This window comes from Eubalaena glacialis, chromosome 15, assembly GCF_028564815.1.
Source record: "Eubalaena glacialis isolate mEubGla1 chromosome 15, mEubGla1.1.hap2.+ XY, whole genome shotgun sequence".
NCBI classification, from domain to species: domain Eukaryota; kingdom Metazoa; phylum Chordata; class Mammalia; order Artiodactyla; family Balaenidae; genus Eubalaena; species Eubalaena glacialis.
The window spans coordinates 77,342,387-77,358,228 of NC_083730.1; the positions used below are offsets into that span (position 1 = coordinate 77,342,387).

Below are 15,842 nucleotides of genomic sequence, written 5' to 3' on the forward strand. Positions count from 1 at the left end.
ACAAGGCCCAGGCAGGCCCAGGGCCTATGTGCAGGGCAGGTTGGTGACTTCCTGCTGCCCTCTGCTCCAGGAGAGAGGAGGCCTCATGCTAGGCTGGAGCTCAGTGGCCAGGGAAGAGCTCAGCCCTGGACTGCAGCCCTGGGGCCAGATCCCCGTTGTACATAACACAGCACCTCCTTCATTTCAAGGCACTCTCAGGGACCTAATGAGTGAAGGCCACACACGCATCAGGGCACTGAAACACATTTTGGGGGGTAGGGACTCAAGTTTTGTTTCTAGCCATCTTCCACTCAACATGGAACACTGCCCTGTGTTTCACAGGGCCCTGGCTGGTCCCAAAGCCTGGAACCTGGCTCCCATTTCTGTGACAGCACTTGACGCAGCCTGGCTCTTCCATCTTCTTCCTTCAGCTCCCCAGGTCAAAGCTACATGGAATTTAGACAGAAAAATGATGTCATCACCTTTCACTTCAAGCCTGTTACCTTTTCTGTCGTCCATGCCTCAGTGAATGGCACCAGAGCCCATTCACTGGCAGTCAACCTTTGGTGGTGAGGTGCCCCTCCTAGGGGCTCCCTCAGTGACCCACCCACTGTACAGAGTAACCCCTTGAATACCTTGAGCTCTGCCATGGCGAGAAGTGTGTCCTATCTATCTGTGTGTTTCAGAGCCTGAGTGCATACAATGCTTAATCCCAAATGCTTGTGCAGTAGACAGCTGTCATTTTGGGGCTAGTCAGCATCCAAAATCCCTTCCTATCTGGGGCATTCCTGGCTGCATGGACCTTGGTAGGAGACAGAGAGCATGCCCTCCCACTAAGGAAGCCAAAAGAAGAGACATCCTTTCCTAGGTACCTGGGCCCCCCACCTGGGGCTGCAGCTCTTGAGGGTACAGCAAAGCCATTGGCCAGTGGGAAATTAGTACATGGACAACAAATGGATTTGTTGCCCCACTCCCCATGGCTTCCTGTTTTGGAGCTCAGTTCTTCAGCCTTCCTGTTGATTCTGTAAGATTTCAGATTTAATTCCTACATATTCTCTTTCTGCTTAAGTTAAGCAGAGCGAGTTTCAGTTGTCTGCAACCAGAAACCCTGCCTGGTAGAGCTTTCAATAAATATTTGTTGAATGAATGGAAGGCGGGGAGCCCTTCTTCTCAGTTGATAGGATCAGACTAGAGTCAGGATGCCTGACCCTGCCCTCTTATTAAATATTACACATACTTTTACATATTTCCAAGGGAAGATCCATCCAGACAGGTCTGTCCCTCCCACAAGGGGACAGACATCACCTTCTGTACACTCCTCTGCTCTTCAAGGCCCAGGTATAATCATCTTTAGACAATGAAGCTGAGCAAAGGCCCCAGGACTAAGGCTGAAGAGCAAGTTTCCCTGGAGGTACTTTGGACCCCCCAAGCTAAGGCAACACAGTTGCCAGCTCCTGGGGTAGCAGCCAGTGAGGAGCAAATCACAGGACACCCAGTAATGAAGAGGGATACGGGACAATTTGTTGTCGCTATGGGCAATGGATTTTGTACTCTCAGGTGCGTGGTAGGGAATGTCAGGACCTGGTGCTCTGTGCTTTCATGGTAGGAACAGCTCCAGTGAGCAGGGTGAGAAGCCTTAGGGAAGAACGGGCTGGGCAACTGCACAGGCCAGGGCATGCAGGTGCAATGAGCCTTGAGGCAGATGAGGCAACAGGTGAGAAGCCCAGCCTCACCCTATTCTTAGCAGGTTCCGCAGCCTGGTAGGCCAGAACTCAAGACCCAGAAAGCTCCTGGCAGAAACAGCCAGCCCTCCTCAGACCAAATGAGCCCTGACGTGGCCTCAGGCCAGCTGTGGGCCAGCCAGGTGTTCTGCCAGCTGAGTGAGTGACAGAACTACATGCTAGGCAGGAAATGCCAACATTTAATATGCTCCAGACAAAACTCCACAAGAACTTTTTGCTTTGGCCTGGAAAACCTGATCAAGGTAGAGACTGCCAGCTTAGGAGTGGCAAAGGACTTATCCTCTCTGAGCTGCACATAAGTTCCATAAAAAGCAGGAATAAAAAGAACTATTCCCCACCATCAAGTTGTTGTGAGGATCAAACAAAATAAATAATATCAGGGCCCCGCTCAGGGTGTAAGTGCCTCCCCCTCCTCCCCCCATACAGACCTTCCAGCTGACAGCTGTCATGAGGACCCACTGGGCTTGTTTATCTGCTGACTTACGTTACAGCCACCCCTAAATCCACTTTTCCCCATTAAGGTGGGTGTCCTCGAGATTGAATAGCATCAAAGGAAACATCCTGAAGTCATATATCCAGGGCTGACAATCATTTGCATGCCTGCTCTAAGAAAGGTGCTGCACTAGAGGCTTTAGGAGAAGACAAAAGTACGTCAGACCTTGAGCTTGTTCTTGCGTGGGGTCTAAGGCTGGACTGGGAGGGTGAGTCTTCCAGGCAGAGAAAAGACCCAGATGTGGGAACACAAGGGCAGCCTGTGCCACGCCCGTCTGTAGCCTACATTCAATTCTGCTAAAGCTAAGGAGGTGAGATGGAAACAACAGGAATGGAGGCTGGATGGCTGGATGCAGCCACACCGTGGTGCCAAGAGGGCTGGAGGCTTCCCATTACTCGACGATGGGAAGTCAATCTAGAACGTGCAAGCGGTGTCCCATGTTCAAGTTGTGCTTCAGAAAGATGGATCCATATCATATGGAGGGTGACTGCGCTGGGGGAAGGCAATCAGCTGGGAATTGAGGATCAAAGGCAGGGTGTGAAAGAATGAAGGTCTGAAATGGGACAGTGGCTAGGAGGATGGAGGAGAGAGAACCTGCTGAGATTTTAGAGGAGGGGTCACCGAGATCTCATTAGTAAGGGCCTCAACTGCTCCCAGCACACACTCCCCAGAGTTTTCATGTTCCTGCAGTAACTGGCATGTGCTTCAGTCAAGCACAAAGGAGCCAAATGACCGGGTTGGGGACTGTGTTTCTTACTGTGCCTCCCACGACCTGGTTTATTGGCCTGGGAATTGGCTGAGGAGCCAAGAATAACTACTTTTCATATTGCTCTGCAGGTCCTCCCTGGCTCCCGGCAGCAGCTCCAGACCCCACGGTCAGCGCTCACTGGAGAGCTGCAGGGATGGGGGAGAAAAGGCTGAGTGGGTGGGCAGGGAGCTCTCCATGGCCATCACGAGGGCAGGGGGCAAGTCTTCAGGTCTGGCTATGGGTTTCTGCCTCAAACAAGTAATTATCAATTAAATTAAACCTGGGCTCTCTTTTATTTTAAAATTTGGGTAGGCCTCTGAGGGGGTGCGGTACTGCAGGCACTTCACCTTCCAGGCCCCCATACCTTTTACCTCTGGCCTAGTTTCCAGAAGAGAAAAGAAAGCAGCAAGAAAGCAGTGGGAGTGGAGGCTGGATCATGGGCGAGGTCAGACCTTGGTCTAGGATCTGTTTGTTGGAACCTCGGTCACACGCCACCTTGTCTGGGCCCTGCTCCCCAAAGGGTACAAAATTGGCCTGACTCCCCTCATGATAGCGAGAGGCCCTGGAGTGCAGGGGCCTTATCACATCCACCCTGCGCCTCTCGGGGTCTAGGGCAGCACAGGCATGCGCTGAGCTAACTGCACTAGGCACCTCTGCCCGCCATGATGGCTGCCATTTCCACTGTCCCGGCAACTCAACCCGCATCCCATCCACTGCCCTGGGAGGTCAATGTTACTCCCAAGGGACAGCTTGGCTGAGAGGTTTGCAGCTTTGACTAAGGAAGAGATGACCCCTGGCAGAGGCCCAATTCTATATCTTATTTGGGACCAAGCGTAACCATCTGCTTGATGAGGTTTTTTTGAAAGGGAATCCACAGGAATTGACCTAAACCAGTTATCAGTTGAACTTTTAAGGAAAATTCCCTGGTAGAGATGGCCTCCTAAATAGTTCCATAGCAGACTCTCAGCAACCTCCACCTTGCTAATGTTTCTGAACCAAACAATGCCCTCTCGGGTTTCTAGTTTTCTAATTCAGAGAAGCAACAAAGCGACTTTTATTAATCCAAAGAACTTTCATATCTGCTTTCTCTTGCATTTTATTCTTCGAGTTTGGAAGGTCTGACACTCCCCCCCCCCCCCGCTGCCCCCCCAGCAAAAGGAAAGACCACCTGAGGGTCTTAGGTTTTAGGCAAAAGAATGTCTTTGGCTGCCCAACCCTACTTCCCAGGGGTTGGCCAGGAACAAAACACAGCTTTCAGGAGCATCTTCCTGTCCTCCTTATCTGGTCACTCACAAGAAGAAGAGAACAGTAATGGCTGGGGGTGCAATATCTTCCAAGGGAATAATACTAGAAAGTCTAATGGGTACAACCCAAAAAAGGCAGGAGTTTATTTCTGTAAGTTCCTTTAAATTTAAGAAATACTGACTGAAGTGAAAGCCAGGCTTAAATTCCATCTCTCAGCAACCTCTTCCTGTAGCAGGAAGGGATGACTAGCTTTGGACAACGAAAGAAGGGGGCAGGGTTTAAAGTGGTACCTGTCTGGTGTCCCCCACAAGTGGGACAGAACCTCCACACGTGACCCCAGTCAAAGGGAAGAGCGTTTATTTATCTCCTAGGATAGATTTTAGAAGCTCCTTTTTGGGTGGGGCTGCTCCTAAGCCCTTTAAAACTTTTCAGATCAGAATATAGATGTCCTTCTCCAGTGTTCTTAAGAGATGAGATCATGATCAAACAGGAGAGGAACACTGAGAGCAGCAGTAAGTGCCTCTAAAGCTGAAAAACAGGCTGGCAGAGGTGACGGCACTTACAAAGGGAGAACAGGCCTGCAAAGATCAATTGTTCCTCGGTTTACAAACTTCCCTGCTCAGAAGCTGCTGGAAAACCATCCATAAGCATCCTGGGAGCTATGGCACTTTAAACTGTCAGAATCCACCCAATTATCTGGGCTCTGTAGAGGGCAGTGTGTCGCTGGAGGAAATGGAGGGTCAAGCTATTCTTATCCCTGACAATTTCACTTTGGCCTAAACCAGAGGACTGTCTTCTTCGTGGCCACGCAGGATGTAGGATCTTAGTTCGCTGACCAGGGATCGAACCCAGGCCCCCTGCAGTGGGAGTGCGGAGTCTTAACCACTGGACCACCAGGGAAGTCCCAGGCTTCTTTTCTTGAAGACACCCAGTTCACCTCAACTTTAGGTCACCGCCCCTGAGGATCTGTCAGAGGAGAACTGCTTCTCAAAGAGACGTGGGAGAGGGAAACTCACAGGGGTCCTGAGGGAGCTGGGGACACATGCACATCCTGCGCTGGGCTGAGGATGGGGGTGCTCACCTGACTGTGGAGCCGCTGCAGCTCTTCTAGGCCTTGCCTCAGTTTACCCCTCTCTCCCTCCATGAGTTCCCTTAGGGCTCTCGAATCCTCACTGGTCTGCCTTATCTGTTCTTCTAAGGAGTCATCATCAATTCTCCGGGAGCTCTGATAGCAAAAGAGAGAGAGCCGGCCAACCAGAGAGGTGGTGAGAGTGGAGGAGAGTGGAGAGATGGTTAGTGGGAGAGATGCAGAAGGGAGAGATAAAAGAGGAAAGGGGAGCAATGGGGAGGGGAGCAGAGAGATGGCTCGGTTTGGGGAAGCACAAGATAGTAGGGGGGATGAGGAGGAGAGGAGGAGAGGAGGAGAGGGGGAGAGAGGAAAAAAAGAGAGGCAGAAGAGGGAAGAAATAGAGGGTTAGAGGAGAGAGATTCTCTTGCTCAATTTCAAAGTGCAAACAATAACTAGACATTTATTTTGTTTCAGGTTTCGGGGAAGGGAAATTGTGTGGAGCCAACAGCACACCTCACTCTGACAGCTCCCTTTCCCACACTGACCCGGCCTCCACACTACAGTACGTTCCACAAATCAACACAGCATGTTCAGGTAAGGACAACCACCCTTTCACCTTACTTCACCTCATACGGGTAGAGAGATGCAACCATTCTGTAGGATGAGGAAACCTGAAGAAAAACAACCACCCGAGAGCTGGGGTGGTGAATGGAGAGTAAGTCTGGCAGAAATCTGACATGAAGCTGGAAGAAATACCCGTGTGCCTGGGAAGCCTGTGGGAATGTTCCTCTCCTCCACAAGAGGAGCCACGTCTGGAATTCTAAAAGGCCCTTGTTGATCGTCCCAACTTTCTGTGCTCACTTCTAGCCTTCGAGCAGAGAAGCTTCAGATCTTTTAAGTTTGCCTGTTCACAGCTAACTCCACCACCAGGACCGAGGGGCTACAGAAAAGTAACTTGCAGTTTTTACCGGGATGCAAATTTCTACAGTCAAAGCCTCCCAGGAAAGCCCTCGCACTCTCGAGGCCCCCGTGGCCTGCACATAACCACATGGAGGGAGGCCTCCTTTGCATCCTGTGCCTGCAGGAAGGGACTCTGGAGTCTTCCATCCCCGGCATCGGGCCCTCTGCCTGCTCCCCGGTGGTTCAGTGCTCTCAGACGAGGGCTCAGAAGAAATTCTTGCAGACGTTATAAGGTTCCAGTTCTAGGGTTAACCTCACCCTCTGCATTTGGTTTCAACCTCCCACCGGCCAGGTTCTGTGGAGCAAGGAGCTCTCAGCTTGGCCTCTTACCGTGGGCTCCATGCCATCCACAATGCTCTGTATCAGTCTCTTGAGCTCGCTGAGAGCAGTGCGCAAGCTGCCTGCTGGTACATCCTTGGCAGACGACGTTTCTGAAGACTCATCCATTGAGGAGTCCGTGGAGACGGCCGAGTCAGCGCTGTCATTTCCTCGAAGGTGTGAGCAGAGATAGCGAACCTGGCAGTAGGCTTCCCAGAGCTGCAGTCTCAGCTGCCCCACAAAGAATTATTCCTGATTATGGATTCTAGAGAAGACTGCCACCAGCCATCTTTTTCTAGTGTATGAATCCAAGATACTAGTTATAGGGAAAGTTTTTTTTTTTTTTTAATCACCTGTCCCAAGAAATACTGATACTTATTCTGGGCCCAGTACACCTATAGAGAGTCCCAATTCTTATTTTCCCTGTCCTCAAGCCCCTCCCATTTGCACATAAAGCACATCTTTATATAGTCAGTTACTTTGGTGGAAGTCAGCGCATGATTGGGGGAATGAGTGGTTATGAGTAGCATGAAAAGAAGCTAATTGGATGGATCACAAATGTTCTAAAACCCTGTCAGTACAAGAGGTATGAGGCTGATATTAGTCAACTAGCATTTCCTAAGAGGCACTGCTTCGTGACAGCTCCAGCCAGCAGGCCTAGGGGCTCGCACAAGTGCAGACCACGGGCCCCTGCCAGGCTGAAGGTAAACAGCAGGCACGGGGTGACAGGGATGGCCGACGGGCTCTCGAAGGCCAGGGTCTGCCCCAGGATCCCTGGGCAACCTCACGTGCCACAGCGGTGGCGATGCCAGCACCTGCTCTCTCTCCTGCTCCAGCTCCTCGGCCTCCATGCTCTGCTCTATTTCAGACAGGAGGGACGTGCTGGTGGCTGCAGAGCTCTGCAGACTCCTCTCCTCGGTGAGCTCCTCCACCTTCACCTGCAGCTGTCGGTAGGAGAGCCGTACCTCCTGGAGCTCCAGCTGGCTCTGATGCAGCTTTCAGAGAGACAGCAAACGGTGGTGAGGCGGGCTGAACCCAAACAGAAAAACTGACCCTGAACCCAATCATGCTTTTAGATCCCGCTACCAGTTTACAGAAAAATACAGAGGAGGGAAGAACTGGCTAGACTACGTTAAGGGGATGCAGTCAGCAAAATCCAGATTTGGGAAATTCTATAGGACAAATAGCTCAGTTTCTTCAACAGATAAATTTCAAGAAAAAAAAGAAAGATAAAGGGGGAACCTATAGATTAAAAGAGACTTAAGAAACATATCAGCCAACTGCCACATGTAGGCATATTTTAATTTGTATCTTGATTCAAATGAAAAATGTGAAAAACAATGACATTTATAAGACAATTGAAAATTTGAACATTGACTAGATATTTGATGATATTAAAGGAAATATTGCTGAAGTTTCTAGGTGTACTAGTCCTGTGGTTATATTTTTTTATGTTCTTATTTAGAGGTATTCTTTATTTACAGATGAAATTATAAAAATTCTGGGATTTACTTCAAAATAATATGAGAGGGGAGCAAATGGATGTAATGAAGATAGGGCGGGACTGGCCAGGACTGGACGGTTTGTAGAGCTGGACAATGGGTTACATGGGATGTCATTGTATTATTCTGTTTTTGAGTTCATCTGAAATTCTCCAGAATAAAATGTTAAACACGCAAACATACAGGCATACAAAGTAAGGCACCATTAGACTCTCACCAGAATGGCCAAAATAAATAATAGTAACAGAATAATAACATCAAGTTCTGATGAGGATGTAAAATAACTGGGACTCTCATTTCTGGTGGAAATGGAAGATGAACCACCACTGTGGAAAACTGTTTGGCAGTTTCTAATGAGTGAAATACAGATCTGTCCTACTATTCTATGATCCAGCTGTTCTTCCTATGATCCAGCTGTTCCACTCTTAGGTGCAGACCCAGTAATAAATGACTGAAAATGTAGATGAAAGACAAACAGGATGTTCACAGCAGCATTATTCATAAAAGCCACAGATGGGAAACAATCTAAACACCAATAAAGATAGAATGGATATATTCACATGCTGGAACACTACACAGCAGTGAAAAAAAGAACATACTGCTACTCTATGCCACAACATGGATGAATTTCTTAGACATGATGTTCAGCAAAAACCAGACACAAAACAATATATAATGTATGATTCTATTTATAAAAAGTTCCAAAACTTCATTGAGATTAAAGAGATGAAAGTCAGAATAGAAGTTTGCTTTTGAGGAAGTGGCAGCATATTGACTGGGAGGGGGCAGGAGGAAGACTTGTGCGTGCTGATAATGGGCTATGTCTTGACGTGGGTGGTGTTTACACAGGTATATATAAAACTTCAACGGGCTATCCACTTATGATCTGTATGCTTTACTATATGCATGTTGTACTTTAATGAAAAAATTAAGAGGAAAAGGGTTATTTGGAAAGGAGCTAGGGGTGGGATCTGGAATAACATCTGGGCAGTAATACCAAGAGTTCCCAAACCCATGGGAAAAGCAGTCTCTCCCTACTTTGTGTCATACCTCATGGTTTACAGATAAGGCCCTAGGCCTGGGAAGGGCCTTACATAGCACGAGAAGCTCAGAGGAGGAGAGCGACACCAGTGGTAGAGAGGGGACAGCAATGCAGGCATCATGACCTACGGGCCAGGGCTCCTTCCTTCTCTTTCGTTGCCACTACTTCACCCTTCTCTACATTCTCTGTGGCTCCTTCCCTGTGGAGTCCAAACAGGGCACTGCTACCTGGTGAGGTTGTTACTGCTGAATGTAAGGGGAGACTCTACTGTGGCTGCTAAATGCCACATTCTTACTAATATACTCCATCACTACACTTACTTTTAGCACAACAGACCCTCATTGCAGAATCAATCTGTTTGCTAACTGCTATGCACATGTCCATATACTACACGTGCACGGGAGCAATGTTTCCTACTCTTGTATTTGTGGACTGCCCACCCTCCTTTTAAAATATATTTCTGGGGGTGAGGATGGGAGAAGAACTTCTGGGGATTTAAATTTAATTATTTTATCCTTTTATAAAACAGCATTTCTGGGTCATCCCCGTTCATTAAAAAGACTGAACACTGTATATCTTTTCCAGACTGTCATCCAGGTGGGCTTATGGCTCCTGCAGAGATGCAGAGACCAAGGGGCAGTGGGCAACTCAGAGCTCTGTTGTTCTCATGAATGGGGCAAGCTGCCTTGCAGAGCCTGCAGCCAATCCTTTTGGTGCCCTGGGAGCCTCCCTTCCGCTGGTCCAGTATCAGAGAACATTTGCTAATGGCACCAGTGGTCTGGATGTGCCTTAACTAGGAAGAGTTTGGAGCCTGGCTGCTCGGAGAATGAAAAAGGAATTGGCAAGCCTGCTCTGCATGGTTCCAGTGGATCAGCAATACCTGCTGGTCCAGTGGGAACTCCTCCAGCCTTGGTTTTGAGGAAACTCAGAAAGAAGAAATTAGGTTTTGTTTTTTTTTAAAGATATGCCTAGGAAGCATTTGGCACAATTACAAACGGCATTTACTAAATTGACAAAATGCTTTGCAATTATTTTCTAGACAACTCCACATACATCTCAGCAGGAGAAGTTCAGCACAGACAAGTACAAGTTCTTAGTCACTGGACAACATTAGTTCAATTACTCATGCACACTCAAAGGTGCTTAATTAATTATAACAGCAAAAGAACAAAGACCAGGACAGGTCTGCCCTCTCTGGTCAATAACTGATCCATAGACAAACTCAGAAAAACCAAACCAAAGCAAGGAAGAGTCTATTAAATATAAGAACCCTCTAACATAAGAAATATCACCCTTTATAAAACAAAGATGAAACCAAATGTATTTATATGTATGAACAAGGAAGACACCAAACGTCTTGTGATTGGAGAATATACTAAGTTCAAGCTTACAATACTCATGCCCTTAAAGTTGGCAGAAGTGGGGGCACTCTCCCCATTTTACGTTGCTGGAACTGAGATGGTGTGATGTTAAGTGATTTCCCTAATGGTACACACCCAGAGTCAGAGCGAGGTCTAGACTCCAGGTGATTTGCTTCCCGGGTCCCTACAGTAAGCGGGGCCTGTATTCTCTGCTGATGAAAGCCACCCACTGATTGGGACGAGGCCCCTGCACACATTTATAAGATGCTCAGCTTGGTATGAAATAGGGCAGTTAAGTTGCCCTCACAGGGACAAATCCCTTACTGGGTATTAAGAGTTCAGCAAAATGCCTGATTTTTAAATTTACTGGGTGCTCAATAAATAATAATTTTTATCACTGCTCAGCCTGAAAAAAAAAATCAGAGTTGGATTTGATCAGTGGTTTAAAAATCTGTGTTTGACAGTAGAACCCCAGTTACATAGTGAACCAGATTAAAGGGGGCTACTCTGCTTGTGGCAGGCCTGTTGCCCTGCCTGCTCAGCCTTCCTCTCATCCCTTGTCTGAGTAAAAGGATTAAAATCATGGGATTAGATATATTCCAAGGCCACTAGCTCTACGTTTTACAAGTGTGACTTAGGACCATTCACCTACTCCCTGAGTGAGCTGAAATTTCTATTTCTGTATCAGTACAGGCCATTTCATCAATAGAACTAATTAGCAACACCTTAAGGAGAGTTTTTTATGAATAGAAGGAAAAAAATTACAAATAGTTCAGAAAGATGAGATTTCAGCCCATAAATGCAGATTTTCCAAATCAAGGTGGGAACTCCCTGACTTGATGTAGGTCCTGCACTAGTGATACGCTCTTACTCTTGAAGAAGCCCAATCGGAAGACAGCGAGTGTGCAGATGGTGAGGATGTGAACACAGTGTGACTGGGGACTCTGGCTGCTAGAGAACATACAGCCCACTGTGCCAGCCAGGCACTGCATGGTCCACACTGGTCCTGGCTCTTCCCCATCTCCAGGTCTCCCATTCTTGATACGAAATAAGGACTTTTCATTTGTGAATTCATGCTGGACTATAAGTTTGTTTTAGGCAGGGCCATTTTCCCATTTTTCTGTACTTCTTTTCCTTCTCCTCTCCATACTCTACCTCAGCAACCCTCAGGAGAGTGCTTGATGGGGTAATAAATGCTGGTGAAACACTGACTTGCAGAGGCCAAGTGATACACTGGAAGCTATCATTGAGCACCAGGTAAAGCAGGTAGGAGGGTCCTCTTATGGATTCTACCAAGGACTTACTACACTTCTTAGGATAAAGGATTCATCTTTCTAAGCCTCAGTTTTAGAATATATGCAAAAACACTCTGTTCTCTGTAAAGCGGCATACAGATGTTCATGGCTATTATCGTCGTCAACCTTAAAATATGAGCAAACTCCTTTCCATTTTGAAAACTGCTGTGAGGCTTTAGCCAGCATCATTTTCTATTCAACATTTACTGAGGCCCCACTTTATACAAAGTTCTGAGCTGAAGGTATAAAAGCATGGAGAGAGAAAAACTGTTAATTTGCCCTTAAAGAGGTTAATTACTCAGATGGCCGTTTAACTGATGGTGTCAAGTGACCTTAGCCTAAGAGGTCTCCTTATCCCACAACCCAGGGCTTTCCTCAACAGCCAACTGTTGAGCCCAGTGGGGCCTTCTGAGGCCTGGCCTTTGGGTGGGGACACGCCTGGCGCTCGAGTATACTTGGCTGACCACTTCCACACGAATGGCACCGTTGCAATCTACTCCGCTCCCTGGCACACTCAGAGGACGCCCAAGGGGAAGCAGCGCATTCTTAGCCACTGGTCCCAGTGGTCCTAGGCTAGCACAGCAAAGCTTTCTCGGCAGCAGGTGCTACACTCTATTTCTGGGGAGGCTGAGTGATTATCTTTTTGTTTAGGGGGTTGTTTCCTGTCAAGTGTGAGCTTTGGGATTCAGCTGAGGCCTGGTGGCAGTTCCCAAACAAGTACAAATATAGCCATGAAGCAATTTCCTTTAGGAAGAAAAAAGAGGCTAATTAGGCTCATAGAGGGGTCAGCCTGTGCCTTTGTTAACAACTGGCAGAATCAGGATATAAGTCTTGCTGTGTTCAGTGGGCAGCTTCTTGGTTTCTGTTCAGTGCCAGCCAACTAAATGCATGAGCCTGGGGAAGCAGCAGCAGAGAGCACTGTGAGCCAAGCACAGAGTCACAGGCTCTGTCTGAAATCTCCGGCAGGTTTCACAAACCCCAGGAGGCAGAACAGCACTCCTGGTGTTCCAGTCATGTTAACAGCCCAGAAAGAACTCAGTGAAACTGCTCCTGGGGCCAGTGGCTCAGAACAAATTGGAAGGGTGACCTGTGGTAGCAATGCACTTGTTCTCGGCAGAGAAAGACCAGCCCAGTTAGCAGAGCCTGAGGAGAACCACAACCAGGCCCAAGGAGAGACCTCAGCTTTACCCACTCTTGACCCCGGTGGTGGCACTGGCCTCCCAGCCTTTCCCTTTGGCTGGGCAGCTAAGCACTCCTTTGATCTGACCCTGGTCCTACGTGATTGCTTCTCTGCCCCAGTACCTGGAGGTCTTTGTCATGGCCCTGCCTCTCCAGGATCAGCACCCGGTCCTGTAGCTCCTCCACAGTCCCTTGGAGCAGGTCATTCTCCTCTAAGGTGGCACTGAGACGGTGCTCCAGCTCCCGTTTCCGATCCGACAGCATCTTGATCTGAAAGGGTGGAGAGCCACGAGGGTGGTGCGGAGTTACACCGGGCTGATAAGTAGGGAGGGAGGGACCAGCCCCGGCTGATAAGTAGGGAGGGAGGGACCAGCCCCGGAACATGAAGGCAGGTGTCTCTCCAAGTGCTCTGCCCAGGGGCCTAGTGCCTCCACCTCTGAAGGAACAGCTGTGAACTCTTAAGCTGAGGAGAAAACCCCTCCCCTTTGGAAACCTGTCTGGGAAGGGGTAGGAGTTGAACTTTGGGGAAACTCGAATGTGGGGTGCCAGGCAGAGGCAAGGAAGGTTAGTGCTCTCTGGAAATTCCACAGATAAGACAGAGGAGGGTCCCACCTTGCTGCCTATAACTTTTTTTTGGCCCTGCCGCACGGCATGTGGGATCTTAGTTCCCTGACCAGGGATCGAACCCGTGCCCCCTGCAGTGGAAGCGTGGAGCCTTAACCACTGGACCACCAGGGAAGTCCCCTGCCTACAACTTTACTTCAACCCCACAGTTTATGGGGCAGTGGAACCTAATCTGCGGGACCATTCTTCTTTCTCAAGTCCTGAGCAAAAGAAAATGCCCAAGACAGCCTCTGGAGCCGCTGTATTCTCATATTCTATGTCTCTCCTTTGTCCTTCCCCCACTGCTGGCAGGTCTGGCTCTAGAGTCATGGTCCAGACCCCGGGTTAACGGGGGAGCCAGCAGGATACAGAAAACATAGCAGTGCCTGCATCAGCCCGTGTCCTGGGAAGGGACACGACATGGACACTAGTAAATAACTGATTTTACTTAAAGTATCTTTTGCTTGAGCAAGAAATTTGTGAATAGAAGCAATTTTTCTCTTTTTATTAAACAGGTTGATATGTTTGTACACTGAGTATCTAGCTAGTCTCAAGAAAGATACAGACCTTCTTTTAGGAAGGTCTGTCTTGTCTCTTCCATTTCAGTGAGAAAGCAGAGGAAAAGAGGAAAGAGATGCTGGGTAAGAAGCCGCCCAGCACTCCCCAAGGCCAGCAATGCTTCAGCCCAAGAACGCTGCTCTGCTCAGGGGCTATGGGAAGCCTTCCCAAATCCCTTCCATTGCTAGTGGCCTTGGGAACTTTTGGAGTCCTGCAGGTCCCCCAGCTCCTCCCATTTATCAGTTCCCTGCTAGACTGATCTCTCAACCAGTTTCTTGTGAATATTCTCCTGTTGTGTTTAAGATGTTCTCCACGCTCTCTAGTCTAGCATGACAACAATTCACTAAAAGGACCAACCTCAGACTGTTTCCAGGGGAGATTTGGAAATAAATGTCTAACTTGTCCCAAGTCCTCTGAAATCTTTACCTTCCCCCTGCTTTTTGGCTGTTCTCACTCTCTGAATTCTGTTCATAGGGCACAGATCTTCCCTGGCCACCCACCCATCAGATAGGATCCTGTCCTGGGGAAATGAAGTATGTGGCCTTTGTCCAGAGGGATCAGGTATCTGGCCAAACAAAGAAACACTGTCTCTCAAGTGTGCACGTGGGTAAGGGACCGAAAGGAGCAGGCCCTTTTGTGAATGGGTCCACTATTCCCCACACTTAAGCAGCGTTACCCACATGAAGGGAATTCTTACTCTAGTTGGTTTTCATTTAAATACCCTCTGACCTTTACATTTTCCTTCCCATGGATCACCTTTGTTTCCCAAGTTCCACTCAGTGAAGTCATGAGGTAATATGGTTCTGATACACAACCCCACCCCTTAAAAAAACTTAGCAGTTCAGCGCTATGTGAAGTAACTTATTTGAAATAAACAATTTCATAGCTTGGCTTTTAAAAGTAGCAGTGTTACTGGATGAAGCAAGGAATTGGCATTAGGCAGCCAACTCCCTCACCCCATCCTACACACCCTGAAACTTGGGACCAAATCTGGCCATAAATATTCCTGGGAAAGACCCTGTGTCATGAGGGTCTAGAAACAGTGAATTGGGGGTGGTGGGGAAAGGAAAACAGGCAACTCGATGGAGTCAGACTTTGGCAGAGGTGGTCGAACAGCACATCATGCACACAAACCGTCACAGACAGGCATGCCAAACCCACCAGCACAAACTACTTACTTCAAGAACCTGCTGCTCAATACCAGTGGGAATTCCAAGGGAAAGGAAGAAGGAAGGGAGTGAGAGCCAGGAGAAAAGAGAAGATATTGACAGACTTTAGGAAAAACATCTTCATGTCATTTATGAAGCAGGAGAGCAGCCATCTGGGCCTCTTGGGCCTGACCACGCTGGCTGGTTCCTTCACCACAGTCGGGGTGCACGATCATGTGGCGCTAGACCGTCCCTCAAAGTGTGACTCAGCCAAAGGGCTGCTGTTCGGACACTTGGCTGAGGGGCCGTGGGAGCAGATTAGGTGGAAGCCTCCTCAGGAGAGAGCCCCCATTTGGGCTGGTGATATGACCCCTCCCCTCTCCTCCCCACAACTGGATTCGCACAGTATTGTCCCGAGTGCTACTTTTTTTCCCCCTCTGGCCCACTCAGGCCATAGACCCTGCCTGCCCTCTCATATACTTTCAATAACATTACTTTCTTCCAAACACCACACACAGTGCTTTCCAAGTATTAACTCATCAGATCCTCACAACAACCCTATGAAGTAGACACTTCTATTACTCTCAGTTTATAGGTGAG

The 15,842-nt window shown here is 48.4% G+C and overlaps 1 protein-coding gene across 4 annotated transcripts in view; it reads right to left on the bottom strand.

Annotated features, from left to right (window-relative positions):
- Positions 1-15,842, bottom strand: part of BICDL1 (BICD family like cargo adaptor 1) — a 95,243-nt gene that overhangs the window by 9,735 nt on the left and 69,666 nt on the right. For 2 of the 4 annotated variants that reach the window (XM_061170145.1, XM_061170146.1), the window contains exons 4-7: positions 13,057-13,203; positions 7,370-7,549; positions 6,567-6,785; positions 5,289-5,432 (exon numbers count right to left, since the gene is read on the bottom strand). In XM_061170145.1, the coding sequence (XP_061026128.1) occupies positions 5,289-5,432; positions 6,567-6,785; positions 7,370-7,549; positions 13,057-13,203 (690 nt within the window). The remainder of the gene's footprint in view (positions 1-5,288; positions 5,433-6,566; positions 6,786-7,369; positions 7,550-13,056; positions 13,204-15,842) is intronic. The other 2 variants (XM_061170147.1, XM_061170148.1) reach the window with 1 other exon arrangement.